Below are 17,458 nucleotides of genomic sequence, written 5' to 3'. Positions count from 1 at the left end.
AGCCTTGATTTTCATGGTGATTTGGATTAAATCAGTAGGATAACACTGAGCAAACCAGTTTAACTCCAGTTCACATGCTTTAGGGTCTTTACCTGGCAGACACGGACAGCTCTGCTGATTTTGCTGGCATTATGTCACTTAGAGTAACTGAGGGCCAACTCCCACAAAACTCCATATCCCACTTCCAGCTCCAACTCACCCTCTGTTTTTTTGGTGAGGGATTTTTGTCAACGTGTAGCAATCACAGAATCCTGTGCTCCTCACTGTTAGTTTACACTGGAAATATTCCCTTCACACTGTCTGAACAGTGAGGGAGGACAGTTGGGGGGCAAGGGCAGGCACTCGGACAACACTTAGTATTTTGGCAAAACATGGATTTTCCTCTTGGAATTTCCCATGTTCTAAAATGCAGGATTTCCTATCTGCCTTGGCGTGGATGGATGGAAAAAACAATTCACTTCAAATAAACAGTTCCCAGGAGATGTGGAGCCAGGGAAGAGCCTGCTCAAATGCTGAGCGCAAGGCCTTGAAGGGCCAGTTCAAAGCTTGTAAGGACAATAGAAAAAAAAAATAAATCCTACTGACTTGGATGGGATCAGCCCTATGTTCATTAAGCTTCAAAGTTCTCACGTGCTTATGCACAGATAGCACATAGTCATCTATAGAAAACAGAACAAAAGCCACCAGCCTTCTTGATAAGACTGAATTCCCATCACCACCGAATTCATAATCCTGAAATCTGATGTCTGATGAACCTGGAGATTGCCCTGCCAGTGAACGAGAGAGCTCTAAATAAGAATTGCTGGTGGCCTGCAATGCTTAGAGATGTGCTTGTCACTCAAGTGCAGCCACCTCTGGGGTGGAATGTACCTGTCACAAGGTGAGTGAAGCAAGAGTTTAAAAGGGAAAGTAAAAAATGTATCTCTCTAAATAGAGCCATAGTTGGAATCTGCCAGAATGATTTATGCCTAACGAGCTGCGGAAAGTAAAAAATGTATCTCTCTAAATAGAGCCATAGTTGGAATCTGCCAGAATGATTTATGCCTAATGAGCTGCTAACGTTCATTTTTCTTGTTGTCTTCATGAGATGTGTCCTCTAGTTTCTAATACAGCCTTGATCCTAGGCAATGCTGCTTTAATGCAATGTTGGGATTTTGTTTAACGCCTCATTTGGAGCAGAAGGAAAGCGAATGGAACTCCAGCCTCCACAGTTACCCAAGGTTGCTTTGGAGAACTCCCAGCACTGCCAGCCCAGTTCCTGAGAAGTGATTTAGGATCGATGAGTAACAGAACCAAGGGTCATAAAATCTCTCCTTACCTTCAACTTTCCCGTTGCCTTTCTGTTTGCTGTTTCGAAGGGGAGGCACTTCCAGTGAAACTATGCCCGAGTTCTCCAGGATGTTCACCTCCACTCGTAGCCTCCCCACCAGCTGCTGGGGCCGGATGCTGACTGTATACTCATATTTTCCCAGTCGCCTTTGCAAAAGCTCTTCATAATGCAGTAGGAACCTGGCCTGCATCTTGCGAGGAATGAAGACAGAAGCTTTGAATGTCTCATAGCCATTCTCCCTGGAAGGAAAATCCAAAGACACCTTCACAGCCCATACACATCTCCAGTACCACCTCCTCCAGTGAATGATGAGAGGCAGAGAAACATAATGAAATTCAACAAGGGCAAGTGTCAGGAAGACAGGGCTGGTCTTTTTTCGGTGGTGCCCAGGAATAGGACAAGAGGAAATGGGCACAAACTTGAGTATAAGAAGTTCCACCTAAACATGAGAAGGAACTTCTTTACTTTGAGGGTGGCAGAGCACTGGAACAAGCTGCCCAGAGAGGTGGTGGAGTCTCCTTCTCTGGAGACATTCAAAACCCACCTGGACAAGTTCCTGTGCAATCTGCTGTGGCTGGACCTGCTTTGGCAGGGGGGTTGGACTAGATGATCTCCAGAGGCTGTACAACCCCCAGCAACAGCAGGAAGAGGAGAAATCCCTCAGCTACACTCCAGCTTGGCTGTGATTTGTCACCTTGTACCGGCCCTTGGGGCTAGCTCCGACAGACCCCGCTTAGCTTAAAGACTGGTGGAGCAAAGCATGGGAAGAGACACCCTCCCATGGGAGAGCTGAGAGCCTTCAGCCCTTTCTGGGTCAAAGAGCTGCCTGGGAGACATCTGGGATGATGTCAGACCATCTGGGTACCTTTTAGAAGGAATCTGAGTCCCCATGACATTTCCCCACAGTCTCTTGGTTGTTTGAGGAGCAGGATGAGGGGGAAGCCTGGCTACCCCAAAAAAGCCGTGCAGTTCAAAGGGAGACAATGTGTGGTTGTTAGATGCCACGGCGTTGCCAGACATTGACCCTGCTCTGAAGCAAGGGGGAAATTCAAGCACCTCATTATAATGCACATCCCAAGCCCACGTATTCACATTTTCCATTGCCTGGGAGCACTTGTAAGTGCTTCATCCCAGGCCCACATCCTCTGTGCAAGCTTCATGCCAGCCCATTAAAAAACAAAAAAATAAAATAAAATTTTAAAAAAATCAAATAAAATAAAAAGACTTTCAGTTCATGCTGAACCCAGTTCTGTATGGACAGTGGCTCCCTGCAGCACTGCAGCCTTAACTCTCTTGGAAACAGCTTCCAGATATAGAGGGAGTTCTCCCAGCACCTCTGAGCTCACTTGGCAACCCTCAGCTGCACCCTGCACGCCCAAACACAGCTGGCATCTGCCCTGGCAACAGCTGGGCAGCGAGACACCGATGCCAGGGACACAGCTCCTTTCCAGCTTCGGGGAACCGCGTGGGCTCCAGATGAGTCAGCCCCAAAGAGCGTGGCAGAGAGGACAGCATTCACCACCAAAGCCTTTGGAAAGCAGTACCCACCAGCTGAAAAAGCTGACCTCCTTGTTCAGTCTGCAGGTAACAGACACGGGACCACCTGCAACCATCTGGCACAACTAGAAGACAAAATTTCACTAGGCTTTGTTTTGTCCTTCCAGATCCCCCGGTGAGAGGCCGTATTTGACAAGAAAGGAGCTAAGGCACAAGAGGTAAACTCAAAGGGAATTAGGGACCCACAGCTCTGTTCAAGGCCTCACAAAACAGACCTCCAACAGTGAAAGGAGAAAAGTACAAGTAAATATGTTGTTTGGCAAAACGCTGCAAGGAAGTACAAGGAGAAAGAACAGAAGAGCTTCTCCCTCCCGTTCAATACCTTCTCCCTCCCCTTCAATATCCTCTATGCTTTGGTTCACATCTTTCCTCTTCTAAACATGCACAGGCAGCTGATTAAAAGGTCCAGAGCTGGCTTTTCTAAGCTACAACAGCCATATCTGGTCAAATCTGCCCATAGTCTGTCAGAGGGATTAATGCTGTGACTTAAGGGATGGTTGGCATTAGTGTCACACCTGAAATGTGCTATGGAGGTCAGCCAAACCATAGACTTGGTTTGGGATCCAGGGGCCAAGAGAAACACGGTGTGAGCTCCACTGCCCTTTTACAGGGAGAAGCTGAGGTACAGAGAGAGCAGAGGTTTGGGCAGCATCATTCCCACCGAGGACTGAAGCCACATCTTGTGAATTTTGCTTTCCTCTGTGTCCCAGTTCCCTTTCTGCCCACGTAACGCAGATCACATGCCAGTTGCCAGCAACAGGGACTTTTGTACCAAAAAAATGGGCTTTAACCCAGAAGTGTATCCTTGGAATTTTTTTTTTAAACCTTCCTTCATCCCCTTCTTGTGGGGGACAATCTGCCCTTTCTTCCTCTGCAGGGAGCATCGTGCAGTTCAGGAACTGCAGCTCACCCTCTCCCTGTCAATGTATCTTTGTGCTCTCTTCCCAGCAGACACTGATCGTGTAACCAAAGAAAACTCCTTCACAATTCTGGACAACAAGCATTTTGTTTTACGCTGACACTGGCCTGTGACAAGAGGGAGTTTGGTTGTAGAGCTCTGGACAAATAAAGGTCTGTCTCCAGTCTATGGTCCTGTATCTCCTGCCTGAACATCACGGATCCCTCACGAGTAACTTCAACATTGCTGACTCCCTTCGAAAAAGTTGCTTTGTAGTTTCCCTGCCTGCAAAAGAAATTCTCCATCATTTAGAACAACTGTTTCTATTGCCTCTTCTGAAAAAAGATTTTCCACTTAAGACTGAGTAAAACCACTTCGCTCCGCATTCATCCGGAGCATTTAAACACCAGATTTCTGCTCAGTTGGAGATAAAACCATCTCCAAGGATGTGGACAAGTTTCACTATCAGCTGGGGTAACCCACTTCTCTAGCACCCAACAGCACGGCGAGGATACAGACATAAAAAACTGCAAGATGTTCTGATTTCTCAGGAGGTGGAGTTTCATGTGCCCAGAGGGCAGAGTAGATGCTAAGCCTTTGCAATCCCACTGCAACATTGAGGGTATAAATAAATGCCTACACAAAGATTTAAGGGGGCAAGTTCTTATCAGCACCAAGCATCGTTACTTGCAGTCCTTATCAACAGCGCAGTCGGGATTGCAGTTGGAGCAGTGAACTTTTCTGTATAACAAGTCAAATGGAGAAGCTGAAGGGCTGCCCGACAGAGGCACACTGAAATAACCCCACTGGAAACAAGGGGGCTGCCCGGGCAGACAGCCAGACTGACACAGCAGAGCACGAAGGCCACATTCTTCCCTTGTGCTCAGCTCATTTTCAGAGGCATTGCATCCCATAACGTGCCAGTCAGACGCTCAAACCCCCCGCCCTCTCAGCACGACTAACAATTTCCATGGAGCTAGCAGCCAAAAAGGTCAACGCCAAGGGAGAAGTGCCCCATCTCCTCAATGCAGAGCTTGATATCTCTCCCTCTGCCCATCCTCAGAAGATGGGAGTTAGTCCCGGTGCATGGAAACTTCCAGCAATTCAGGAATTTCATTCTCTGTCAAACTTATCAGCTACCAACAGTGCTGGGAAGAGTTGACATAGGACAAGAGGAAATGGGCATAAACTTGAATGTAAGAAGTACCACCTAAACATGAGGAGGAACTTCTTGACTTTGAAGGTGGCAGAGCACTGGAACAGGCTGCCCAGAGAGATGGTGGAGTCTCCTTCTCTGGAGACATTCAAAACCCACCTGGACAAGTTCCTGTGCAACCTGCTGTGGCTGGACCTGCTTTGGCAGGGGGGTTGGACTAGATGATCTCCAGAGGTCCCTTCCAACCCCATGTAATTCTATGATTCTATGATCCTATGAATCTGGATTTTGTTTGTCAGATATAAATATTTCCTATCGATGCATACGTGAAACCAGCAGGCAAGAAAACATCCTAATGCTTCACAAAGCATTGAGCACCTAGGAAGTTTTCACAGGAGGAACAGTCCTAAAAGACTTCTTGCGGAGAGGAGTAAGACAAATATGTATAACATGGAACAGAGCCAGAGGAAAAGCTGTCTCTCGGTTTCTTACTCAGAGGATTTGCAAGATTTGCAATATTTAATTCTTGACTTTGCCACTGCTGACGCATTGTAGTAACTTAAGCAAAGCAGAAATTAATTCCTTTTTCCTAATATTAGCAGTTTATAGCTCCATACTCAATGAGGAGAAATAGGATCCTTAAGACAATTCCAGATGGGAGGAGAGTACGACTCTTCCACAGATAAATACACAACACTTACCTTCCATCTGTAGGGCTCAGAGGTTTCTTTTCCCTTGCTTTATCATCGCTGCCAGGTTTCTTTTCTTTCCCTGTCACCTCTCCATAATAAGTCTTGTTGCCGATGCTCCTGGAGAGACCAGAGATGTCAGCATGACCACTCTGCACTCATATACGGTGCCAGCTTGTTGTAGAAGGATTCACAGCCACCAACTTAGAAGTTCCCTGGCTGGTTATACCAGCAGAGTACATTTTTAGTCCAGGAGTTTACCTCTCTAAAATACCAGTTCAGTAGGTAGTCTCCAAAGCATAAGGATTCAAACCAGAAAGCAAAGCAATTGCCAAGAATCCCAATGAGGGCTTTTTTTTGGTCTGGTCTCTGATCCACCATCTGTGTCAATACACATGGCAATATTCAGGATGACTGCTCTCAAATAGCTGCCTCCCAAAATAAAATGTTTCTCCCTGGGAATGAGTTACAGGGCCACAGATTCCATAAGGAAACAGCCCTTAACATACATTTTGGATGACCAATGGCAAAAGACGTCTTATTTAGTGCAAATGGAAGTCTTTCTAAAAGAGATGGTCCCCCATCTTCTATGGTCAGGTGTGATGTTGTGGCCCCAATATCTGCCCATAGCGAGGATATGTTTCTGAAATCAGAAGCTTAATTTATTTCTTAGAGAGTCATTTCAGCATGAGCTTGATTGCCCTCTACTTGCTCTATTATCCACATAGAATGACTAGCACCTTCAGCAGCAAGTGAACCTATCTGCTAGTTGGAGTCGAGTCTCCTCCTCCACTGATGGCACAGAGAACCTGCAACAACAAGGAGCTTCTTAGGCCCCACTGTCAGAGTTAGGTGGAATATCTATGGTGTGCCAGAGCTACTGAAACTTTAATTGAAACTGTTTTTGAGGGCTGGGAGAGATTTTTTGGTCCAAATCAAAGAGAAAGGAGGAGAATGAAGTTGTTAAAAGACACTCGGGTGGGAAATAGAATAATTTTCTTCCCCATGTACATTGAGGACTTGGATCTCAGCAACCTGTCATCCAAGGACTTGCTGTGTCCTTTGAGGCCATGACCAGTCTCGAATGGAGTGTATCATGTGTGTGCTTTAATTTTTCCCAAAGAAATGCAAAAAGGCCCCGATACGGTCCTACTGCAGATTAACCAGCTTTTGAAACCTCAGAGAGCGACCTGTGGGAGGGGAGAACTGTTGTCCACCCAGCTGTCAGCGCTACTTACTTACATGGTAAAGTTGGAGATGAAGGCTGCAGCTGGGATCTGCATCTCAAACACAGCTTCGCGTGCCTCGGATCCGCTGTTCACCATCGTGCACGACACCGTGGTGAAAGCGTATCGTGAGATGATTGTGGATTTCACAGTGAATTCAGACATCCGAGGCCTGGTTTCCTGGAGGTATCAAAAGGTTACCCATTAACACAGCTAGATAACTCACCCCTTCAGTGTTTCAATTAATATTTAATATGCTCAAGCAAATTACCACCCTATGAGTATTAGACTCCCCTGTGAAAAACAGTCAACGCTAAGCAAGGTGGGCTTGCACTTAAAATTTCAGGTGAGCTGTGAAAGTAAGCCAGGAACATGGCACTGCCTTTGTTCACAAAAGCACAGGCCACAGTCATTCTCCAGTGCTTGGGAAGGGTCTGGGAAGGATGAGAGTTCTGATTATGCCAGGCTTTCTGTTGTGAAACACACTGACAAAATCCACACGTATCCTAAATTGCACCCTTCAGCTCTGACCGTGTGAGAGGAACAGGATCAGTCCCTTATGGTCTGGGAAGAGAAGTCCAAAATATGTCCCCATAGGGTCCAGAACTGATGTCAGAGAAACTGCCCTGTGGACTGTGCACGAGAGCAGATGTAAGACCTCTTGAAAAACAGAGATCATGGTACATGAAGCAGCATCTTCAAATTCACACAATTAGATCCGTAAGTTGTGTAAACAGAAAAACTGTTGTCAGTGAAGTAGGTTGAGTCCTCCTCTGCTGAGAATCCATCCTGGAGCTCTCAGCCAATGGATGGAAGAGGCTTAATAAGAAACACTGACACTGTGATGTCTCAGGCAAAATATTTTAAGCCTTTTAGCCCACACTGGCTTCCTTCCAGCAGAGAAGCAGCAGAGACTGCAATGAATGACACACGATGTAGCAATGGAAGCTGAAAGCCAATTTCTGCTTCTTGGGAATGTGTTTTTGTGCACAAGTCCTGGGTTGGAACATTTCTCCAGTCTAACATGATTTTTTGACAGCAACATCACCATGGAGCTCAACAGTTTTCTTCCTGGAAGTCTCTAGTGTATTTAACCATGTGCAGTCCATGTCAAAAAAAAATTCTGTATGTTGCCTTAAACAGTCAAAGACTGAACAAAGCATAAGGAAGCTAAAGAGTAAAACACATTGTAAATACATAGCAACTTCACGAAGCCAAATAAACTGAGACTTTTCCTATTGAGGTTGATTGATAAAAAGTCACAGCCACATAAAATTTGTGAAGACAAGAACATGTCCTTCAGCTGAACTTCCAGGATATTGATAAAAAGTCACAGCCACATAAAATTTTTGAAGACAAGAACATGTTCTTCAGCTGCACTTTCAGGATTTTTTTCCCAAACAAAAATAATTTTGACTAATTGCTTTATAACGGGAGCAAGCATTTGTATGAGCAAGTGTGAAACAGGATCATTTCTGCAGTAGCTGATGGCATCAGAAGCAGTAATAAATGAGCATCCAACTAACCAAGCTCCTGGGCTAGTGAATTCCAGACAAACGTAAAAATGAGGATCCAGTGGAAACACAAAACTATCAATAGACTTGGAAATAAGGCCCTACCTGCCTCCACTTTCAAGGCTTGGAAAGACACTGATAAATGTGTCTCAACTGAAACTAATCATGATAGATATCTTTAACAGCTGGAGAATGTGTGATCTGCCATGTTCATGATCATCCTACTTAACACAGACTTGGCCCAGATGGAGCACAATGGCATGAAACTAGCACTTTTAGTGTGAGATTCCTCTCCCTGATTTCAGAAAGCTCAGTGAGATGGCTCTAGACTAGACCACATCTTAGATCTAATCAACTGAAACTAATCATGATAGATATCTTTACCAGCTGGAGAATGTGTGATCTGCCATGTCCATGGTCATCCTACTTAACACAGACTTGGCTCACATGGAGCACAATGGCATGAAATTAGCACTTTTAGTGTGAGATTCCTCTCCTTGATTTCAGAAAGCTCAGTGAGATGGCTCTAGACTAGACCACATCTTCTCAGATCTAACGTTCCCTCCTCAGGCCACTAGTGGCTTTTGCTCAGCCACTGCTGATTACAACTAGACCCTGCTCTTCTTAGGACTTTCCTTGAGATGGCTTGGCTTTCCAGTCTCATCATACTGAAGGTCAAAAGGATGGGGAGTTTCAATCTGAAGCAGTATTGTAGGACCATTTCCAGATATAATGAGCTGATGTTTCATTCAGCCTTCAGTATCACTAATAGCCTGTGGCACAGCAAGAGATATAGAGGTTTTAATAACAGATTTAAAAGAAAGAATCTGAAAGTACAGCAAATTCTTTGGTTCCAGGTCTTCTGCATCCACCCCCATGTTCTGCATTTCATCATAAGCTGTGGGTTCAAACAGAGTTGACAGCTCAACAGCAAAAAAGGATCCAGCCCTTTGCCTTTTCACTTGAGATACAAGTGGTTCTGCAGTGACAGGTCTGACACTGAGACTAAGGCTGTGAACGCAGTGATGGATTCATCTGAAGTCAGAAAGTCTTTAGAATATGACAGAGGACATGGACTTGTTAGGACAAGAACATCAGAATGGTTGCATTGGGTGAGAACAAAGGCAATTCTAGCCCTGTGGCCTATCCCTGGTAGAGATTAATATTCCACGCTTAGAGAAGAGCATAAAATCAGTCCAACCTCCACTGACACCACCCAGAAATATTCTCTCAGCTTTCAGTGATTTGTGGCTGAAGGAGCTCCTGAACCAAGGGTGGTATTCTTGTGTTTAGTAAACCTCTGTGGTGTTTTCTTCTATGACATTACACAGCTGCTTTTCAAATCCATGTAAACTTTTAGCATCTGCAACATCTTGTAGCAAGGAGTTCCACAGCCTAATGGTATTTTATGTGAAGAACCACATCCCTTTGGGGATTTTTTTTTTTAGCTGAATCTACTATTTTCTGGCTTCAGTTTATCTCTGTCATATCTCTCTATCCCACTGAACAAGCTCCTGCACTGATACCTTCACAGAACAACCAATGGCAAAAACAAAGGAAAACAAGCCATTCGACACCTCTCCCTCTTCCTGGTGGTTAGGAGCTGCTGCTGGAGAAAACAAAACACTGAACAAGGGCATCACATGCAGCTGAGGATGAAAGAACCGATTCATCTTCCCACCCCTGGAAGGGATCTGCCATTCCTTGCGTACAGAAAACATAATTTGGGGGGCAGAGGCAGTTTCCAAACAGGTTGGTAAGTCGGGGCTTGGAGGCCAGCCCAGCTTCCAGGCTGTGATTCTTGTGCGTTTCCCTGGAGCTCTTGCACAATCCATCAGTGCACGGCTGCCCAAATTGTTTTCTCCACTCTTTATTAAGGCCTTCAGAAGACGAGAGGCAGCACAGAGGAAAAAAAAAGCAAAACAAACCATTCCTTTAATATTATTATTACTGCGATTTATTATCCCTATTAAAAATAAAGCTAGGGAATGCCAAGGCGGCAGACTAGCACACTGCTATGAGGCAGGTGGGCTGGATGCTTTATGAAGGTGTCCTGCTTATTATGAGGAACTAGGAGCTGAAATTTTCTTGCCCAACGCATGATTTTATGTTTGTTTACATCAAAGATTTGGAAAGACAGAAGAGAGCTGAAGATAAATGGAACACACTCCGTGTTTTTTACCTTTATCGGGTGCTTTCATCAAAACAAATTGACCGTATCTCAGATTAGAAGTAATAAACTGGCAATAAGACTGTGAGCTCCTCTCCTCCAGGCTGCTGATTCATATCTGTCAAAGATCAAAGCGACCAGAAGCTATTACCTGTAGGATGGCTGCTCCAGTGTGTGAAATGAGTTCCTCCAGTTCTCAACTCCACACCTCAGAAAAGCCAGAAAAAAATAACTGGCCGTGAATGGCAATTTCCCCGGCTGCCTCTTTAGCCAAAGCGCAGCAATATGGCCAGATCTCCCTGGTTTTCTGTTCATCTCACAGACCTTCTGTACATCTCACAACTGCAGGTTTACTCCTTAAAGCTGAGGTTCCCGTGCCAAAATAAAGATATTGGCTTCCTTGTTTTCTTCCTTTCTCCAGTAAATTTTGGCCTCTGCATCAATATCAATCTTCAAATTTGAAAGCAAACTCTCCATTTCTCTTCAAATTTGATAAGATTTCATCAGGCTTACGTTCACTGTCCTCTCTCCAAATCTGGGGTTGAGAAGATGGATGGGGAAGTACCAGAAGAACCTGCACCTGTTTCATTGATCAAAATGAAGATTTTTTTTACCCAGAATCTCACCCTGCTATCACCCACTGACACAGTTTGTTCTTGGGCACAGGGATGGATGCACACATATCCATGTAAAGCAAGTGCAATTCCCAGGAGGTAAAATAAAGACGTCGTGTGATACGTACCAGTCTCTGCAAAAACTTGGCCTGCCTCGGGACACGGCGCGCAACCTGCAAAGAGTTAAGGGAGTTAATAGAGCTTAGTCAACTTACAGAAGACGTGTCACCTGCTTAACTCCAGACACAGGGTTGTGTGACTGATCACCCATGGCCAGGTTCAAATGTTCCGCTGGTTAAAATTAAAACCTAAATCTCTTCCATATTAACAGACCCACTGATCAAAGCTCAGCGGTGGAATGCAGCACTCACAAGCAAGGAAGAATCCCATGTTTTGCAAATGTTACTCGTCAAGAGACCCTCTGTATTTAGTTTGAGGAAGAGGAGGTTGAGGGGAGACCTCATCACTCTCTACGACTACTTGAAAGGACACTGTAGAGAGGTTGGTACTTGTCTCTTCTCGCAGGTAATTAGTGACAAAACGAGAGGGAATGGCTTCAAGCTCCAACAGGGTAGGTTTAGACTGAACATTAGGAAAGAATTTTTCACAGAAAGAGTGGTCGGGCATTGGAATAGGCTGCCCAGGGAGGTGGTTGAGTCACCATCCCTGGACACGTTTAACAGTTGTTTAGATGTGGTGTTGGGGAATATGGTGTAGGGGAGAACTTTGTAAAGTAGGGTTGATGGTTGGACTCGATGATCCCAAGGGTCTTTTCCAACCTAAATGATTCTACAATTCTAAGACAGGAACCTCAGCCTTTAGCTCTAGCTCTGGATACTATGTCTTGGCCCTGGAAGTGTATTCCCTTATCATAGAATCATAGAATGGTTTGGGTTGGAAAGGACCTTAAAGATCATCCAGTTCCAACCCCCCCCGCCGTGGGCAGGGACACCTCCCACCAGACCAGGTTGCTCAAAGCCCCATCCAGCCTGGTCTTAAACACCTCTGGGGATGGGGCATCCACAGCTTCTCTGGGCAACCTGTTCCAGTGTCTCACCACCCTCACAGTAAAGATTTTCTTCCTAATATCTAATCTGAATCTCCCCTCTTTCAGTTTAAAACCATTACCCCACATCATACCGCTACACTCCCTCATAAAAAGTCCTTGCCATGTCTCCTTTAGGCCCCCTTATAGCTTCCTACAGAGTCACACAAAGGTTTTGTGTCACTGGTTTTGCCCCATTGCATGGTATATGGCACATGATGAGAAAGGCTCCTAAATGGCCCATGATACTCATTACACATCACGCAGGACCCATCTACATCCTCAGACAAGTAAAACCCAAAGCCCATTCCCCAGTCTAGATGTGGTCTTCATCTGTGCAAGAGCACTCAGAACTCTTCATGAGCTACAGACACTGGGCAGGGAGAGGGCTGAGCCCACAAGCCCAGACACCTAAGGCTGTCCTCAGCTCAGCCCAGTGTGCCTTCTTTCAGCTAGAGCAGCCACCAGGTTAACATCTAGCACCCATCTGATGGGGCTCAGCAAGCGTAACCCCTTTCTGCTGCACATGTGGACCTCCTCCAAGGGAGGACTTGTGTAAAGTAATATTATAGAATCACAGAGGGGTTGGAAGGGATCTTTGGAGATCATCTAGTCCAACCCTCCTGCCAGAGCAGGGTCACCTAGAGCAGGCTGGACAGGAATGCATCCAGGTGGGTTTTGAAGATCTCCAGAGACAGAGACTTCATACCCTCTCTGGGCAGCCTGTTCCAGACTCCAGCACTCTCAAAGAAAATAATTTTTTCTGCGTGTTCAGAAAGACCTTCCTGTGTTCCAGCTTTTGTCTGTTGCCCCTTTTCCTGTCACTGGGTACCACTGAGAAGAGCCTGACCCCATCCTCTTGACACCTGCCCTTTAGATATTGATAAGCATTGATGAGGTCCCTTCTGAGTCTTCTCTTCTCCAGGCTAAATAGACCCAGGTCTCTCAGCATTTCCTCATACGAAATGTAATCAGCATAATTACAGCATCGGCTTTATTGGTATTACCTCAACAGCAGATCTGTTGCCTAAAAACTCCCCACAGGTACTGTGGATTTATCACACAGCGACAGAAAATCATCAGTTATGTGCAAAAAAGGGAATAAATATATTTGAACTCAGCCACAGATTTTATTATGAAACGATGTACTTGACATATGACAACACAATTGTACTCCTTGTATCGCCCTTCACAACAACTCCTCTGACTTTTTCCCTGCACACGGTGCAAGTCCCAGCTTAGCAACATCTCCAAATCAAATCCCTCCCCAAAACAGAGAGCACAAGTCTCTTGTCAATAAGGGAAGCCAAGTGACTTCTTAAAATGTTGGTGAAACCCCAGAGAGCAGAGGAATGCGATGATATTTTTTCACCTGATTTGCCCTTTTTGTTGATTTACACTGAAATAACAGCACTCCTTGCCAAAGAGATGATTTTATGTCTGTTTATATCATGCATTGAAAAGCTCAGGAAAGCCCAATGGAGAAATTAAATAGTCTTCTCAGCTAGAATCTTTATTATTTCCTTCTGCATTACTGCAGCCAACATCTTGTAAAATTAGAACCAAGGAAAAACAGCTCCCTTGGAAAATTCTCAATGGTGGTTGGTTTTGGGGGGTGGATTGGGAAATATGGGAGATGAAAAAGTGGGAATTTAGAGATTTTTTGTCATCCCCAGGTAAGTGTAAAGTATGTCAAGGCTGAGATAGATCAAGGCTTATTGCAGCTACCATATATTTAATGACCAGCTTTGGAGAAAAATTAGTGGCACAATAAGGGGATTCTCCACTGCCTGTAGATTTTGTGAGCTCCAGACCGAGAGGAGAGGAGAGGAGAGGAGAGGAGCTCTCTGCAGTTTAAATTTTGGAAGAAAATTTCCGTCTGTGTTAGTTCAGGCAAGTAAAGCACCCCAGGAGCCTGCAGTGTCTCCAACAATGTAGGTTCTTCAGAACTAGCCAGACAAATGTCTCCGAAGTTGATTCTGCTTGCAGCAGAGGCAGGGATGAGAGCTCAGTGCTCCTCAGTACTTTTTCTACTAAAGATCGTATTTTGGGACAAATCCATCTATTGTCCTGTATGGAATGGTAACAATGGTTATTAATGACTAACTGGTGAAAATGGAAATTTGGTTACTGGTTTTACTTTTCCCCACCACACACCCATTTTGTTTGCTTGCTTATTTGCATAAGAAGACTTTGTATGACTTGGCTCCTGCAAAAGCTACCTTCTAAAGTCTTGAGGATGACCAGTAGACATCAGTGAGTAGCTAAGTAACGTTGTGACTACTGCCAAAGCCCTGCTCCATGTTTATCACAGAATCAGAGAATCAAAATGGTTTGGGTTGGAAGGGACCTTAAATACCATCTAGTTCCAACCCTCCTGCCATGGGCAGGGACACCTCCCACCAGACCAGGTTGCTCAAAGCCCCATCCAGCCTGGCCTTGAACCCCTCCAGGGATGGGGCAGCCACAGCTTCTCTGGGCAACCTGTTCCAGTGTCTCACCCCCCTCACAGTAAAGAATTTCTTCCTAACGTCTAGTCAAATCTATACTCTTTCAGTTTGAAGCCATTATCCCTCATCTGATCACTACATGCCCTTGTAAAAAGTCCTTCTCCAGCTTTCTTCTAGGCCCCCATCAGATACTGGAAAGCTGCTATAAAGTCTCCCTGAATCCTTCTCTTCTCCTTCTTATGATATTGATCAGTCCATTGGAGTGTTTTGAACCAGCCAGCTTCATTAGCATCATCTAATGGGACAATTTCCAAGTTCCCATCAGCCTTTAAGGCCTTCCAAAACACTTGTTAAACCCGACAATTGCTAGTAGTGACCTCATAGCTGTTGCCATCTGCTAGTCCTAGTGGATACAGAGAATAAGCTGGGCAGTAGCAACCCAACTACCCGAAAAAGAGATGTCCAGAAGAAGTACCTCTAGTGCAACGGTAGTAACTTGTCATATTGTCAGTAACAATGTCAATAACTTGTCAAGTACCTCAGCAGAATGGTCAATCATTTGATCCACACTCATTGCAAATACCACGATCCTGCAACGACCTGTGTCTGTACTTGCCTTTGTGGGTGGAAGATCCTCCCAGGATGTTACAGTGAAACACAACTCTATACGCTCCCCTGAATCTCTTACAGATTTGTTTATAGTGTGGTGTCTTGATCTAAGGAAGCACCTGCCTGTTCTTCACCTGGCTCGCATGAAGATGGACAGATGTCCTCTTCTAGATCTGGCTGCCCCAGGGGACTAGGTCACTACTTCTATTTATACATCACTGCTTTTCTGTTGGAAGTTACTGCTGCTACTGATCTGCCAGCAACACAGCTCCTGCGAAAACACCCTCATTTGCTTCAAGCAAGATCAGCCAGGTTATTTCAACACTGGGAGCCAGTTGCTTGAGCTTCACAACCGATTTTCCCCCTAAAGCAGATAAGTGAGTTTTCCCAGATACCACACCATGGGCAGAACAGTGGTGCAGCTGTTCTCTCCCACTGGGACAGGCAGGTATGCACAACTAGATTGGTTTGTGGCTGAGTTCCCCAACCAGGAATATGTGTTCACGGTTATCAGGACTGACAATGAAGTTGCTGAGGTCCTTACAGTGGAGAGACATGGGCACTTCTGGAGAGAGATTCTTCTCATTCTAGATGGGATGAGAGACTGAATGACCAACTCTGTGAAGGGTATAGGTACATGTGAAGAGTCTCTTCCACTTGCTGTATGGCAGAAGATGCCAAATTCCCCAACCAGGAATATGTGTTCACGGTTATCAGGACTGACAATGAAGTTGCTGAGGTCCTTACAGTGGAGAGACATGGGCACTTCTGGAGAGAGATTCTTCTCATTCTAGATGGGATGAGAGACTGAATGACCAACTCTGTGAAGGGTATAGGTACATGTGAAGAGTGTCTTCCACTTGTTATGGGAGAAGATGCCCAATACAGGCAGACACTATTTTAAACACACTAGGGTACCCCACCTGGCCTCCAGCAAGACACAGGTCTTCCGTAAGTCCTGTCTTGTATCTGCCAGTCCCACAAGGGTATCTCAGATACTACAGAGCCTCTCAGATCTGATCAAATTTAGATCACTGATCCATGCCCTAAGTGACCCAAAGTCACACATGGTATCTGTTACGGACCAGAAGGATGTGAGCACAGATCTGAAGCTCAGCCTTTTAAATCACAGCCTCCCAAATCATCACCTAAACTCTCTTGCTAACTTGCAAATAGTTCATTGCCGTTTCAATCCTATTTCCCTAGAAAATTTAAAGCCACACAACGACACAACAGCCCTCATTTGCAGAATATACTTCTTTCCCTCCTCCAGTCGAGAAGCATTTTTACAAGCTGAAGCTCATGTGGTTCCCTCCATCCAGCATGAGTTAAAAAGCCAAGAGGGAGACCATAGGCAGAAAAACTTTCCCCCCGAGCCTGAAATGCTCTGAATTACTCAGCCTGGCGGGGGGCCAGGGCGCTGCCTTATACTCCCTTGTCCCTGCGAAACGCCTCCTTCGCACAGCTATGGGGATGCCATCTTTGGACCCAGCCCCCTGGGCAGTGGCACCCATCTCATCTCGGGAGGGTGCCGGTCCTCTCCTGGCTTAGCACCTCTGACAAACCTCCTTGCTCTTCTTTAGCAGCAGCCTCCCACGGGGGATGAGCTGCCACCCCAGCCCTGGGCACGCCGCAGGGATGGGTGCCATAAATACAGTTTTTAGCAGACTGCCCTGCGTGTCACTCCTGATGGTTAAGAGGGGACAAGCCACCCACCCCACACACACACCAGCCACCAGCTTGCTCCCAAACGACGGCCGCCTTCAAAACCTACTTGCTCCATGATGCTGTAGTCTGCCATCAGCTTCTCTTCCAGGTACCTCGCCATCAGCTCCGAGTCGGGCTGCCCCGCCGAGGTGGAGAAACCCCAGCAGAGCCACAGCCAAAGGATCATGGTGGAGGAAGGGAGCGCCGGCCGGGGCTCCCTGCCCGCCAGGTGAGAGGGAAAGCCCGGCTGCCGGCGGCGGCTGCTGCCTGCGCTGCCGGACGGGCTACGAAGGAGGCTGACAGGAGGCGAGACGACCCACCCTCTTCTCCTCCTCCTCCTCCTCCTCCCCAGCTCGGGACCGGCCCCTTTTCCACACAGGGCGGCTTCCCCAGCTGCCCGGGGATCCCCGCGGGGTGTCCATCTTGCAGCTGCTCCCCTCAGCCGGGGGGTCCCGTGGGCTGCCGGGCATAAACCACCACCGTGCTCCTCAGC

The 17,458-nt window shown here is 46.1% G+C and overlaps 1 protein-coding gene across 1 annotated transcript in view; it reads right to left on the bottom strand.

Annotated features, from left to right (window-relative positions):
- The window catches only part of ITIH5 (inter-alpha-trypsin inhibitor heavy chain family member 5), a 70,307-nt gene extending 53,062 nt beyond the window's left edge, over nucleotides 1–17,245 (bottom strand). The window contains exons 1-5 of the mRNA XM_014949153.1: nucleotides 17,033–17,245; nucleotides 11,283–11,327; nucleotides 6,873–7,036; nucleotides 5,643–5,750; nucleotides 1,319–1,569 (exon numbers count right to left, since the gene is read on the bottom strand). Of these exons, the coding sequence (XP_014804639.1) occupies nucleotides 1,319–1,569; nucleotides 5,643–5,750; nucleotides 6,873–7,036; nucleotides 11,283–11,327; nucleotides 17,033–17,152 (688 nt within the window). The 5' untranslated portion in view covers nucleotides 17,153–17,245. The remainder of the gene's footprint in view (nucleotides 1–1,318; nucleotides 1,570–5,642; nucleotides 5,751–6,872; nucleotides 7,037–11,282; nucleotides 11,328–17,032) is intronic.
- Between the last annotated feature and the right edge of the window lie 213 nt (nucleotides 17,246–17,458).

This window comes from Calidris pugnax, unplaced genomic scaffold, assembly GCF_001431845.1.
Source record: "Calidris pugnax isolate Ruff unplaced genomic scaffold, ASM143184v1 scaffold125, whole genome shotgun sequence".
Classification (NCBI taxonomy): domain Eukaryota; kingdom Metazoa; phylum Chordata; class Aves; order Charadriiformes; family Scolopacidae; genus Calidris; species Calidris pugnax.
Note: the sequence above shows the minus strand (reverse complement) of the source record. Positions and strands in the feature narration are given on the sequence as shown.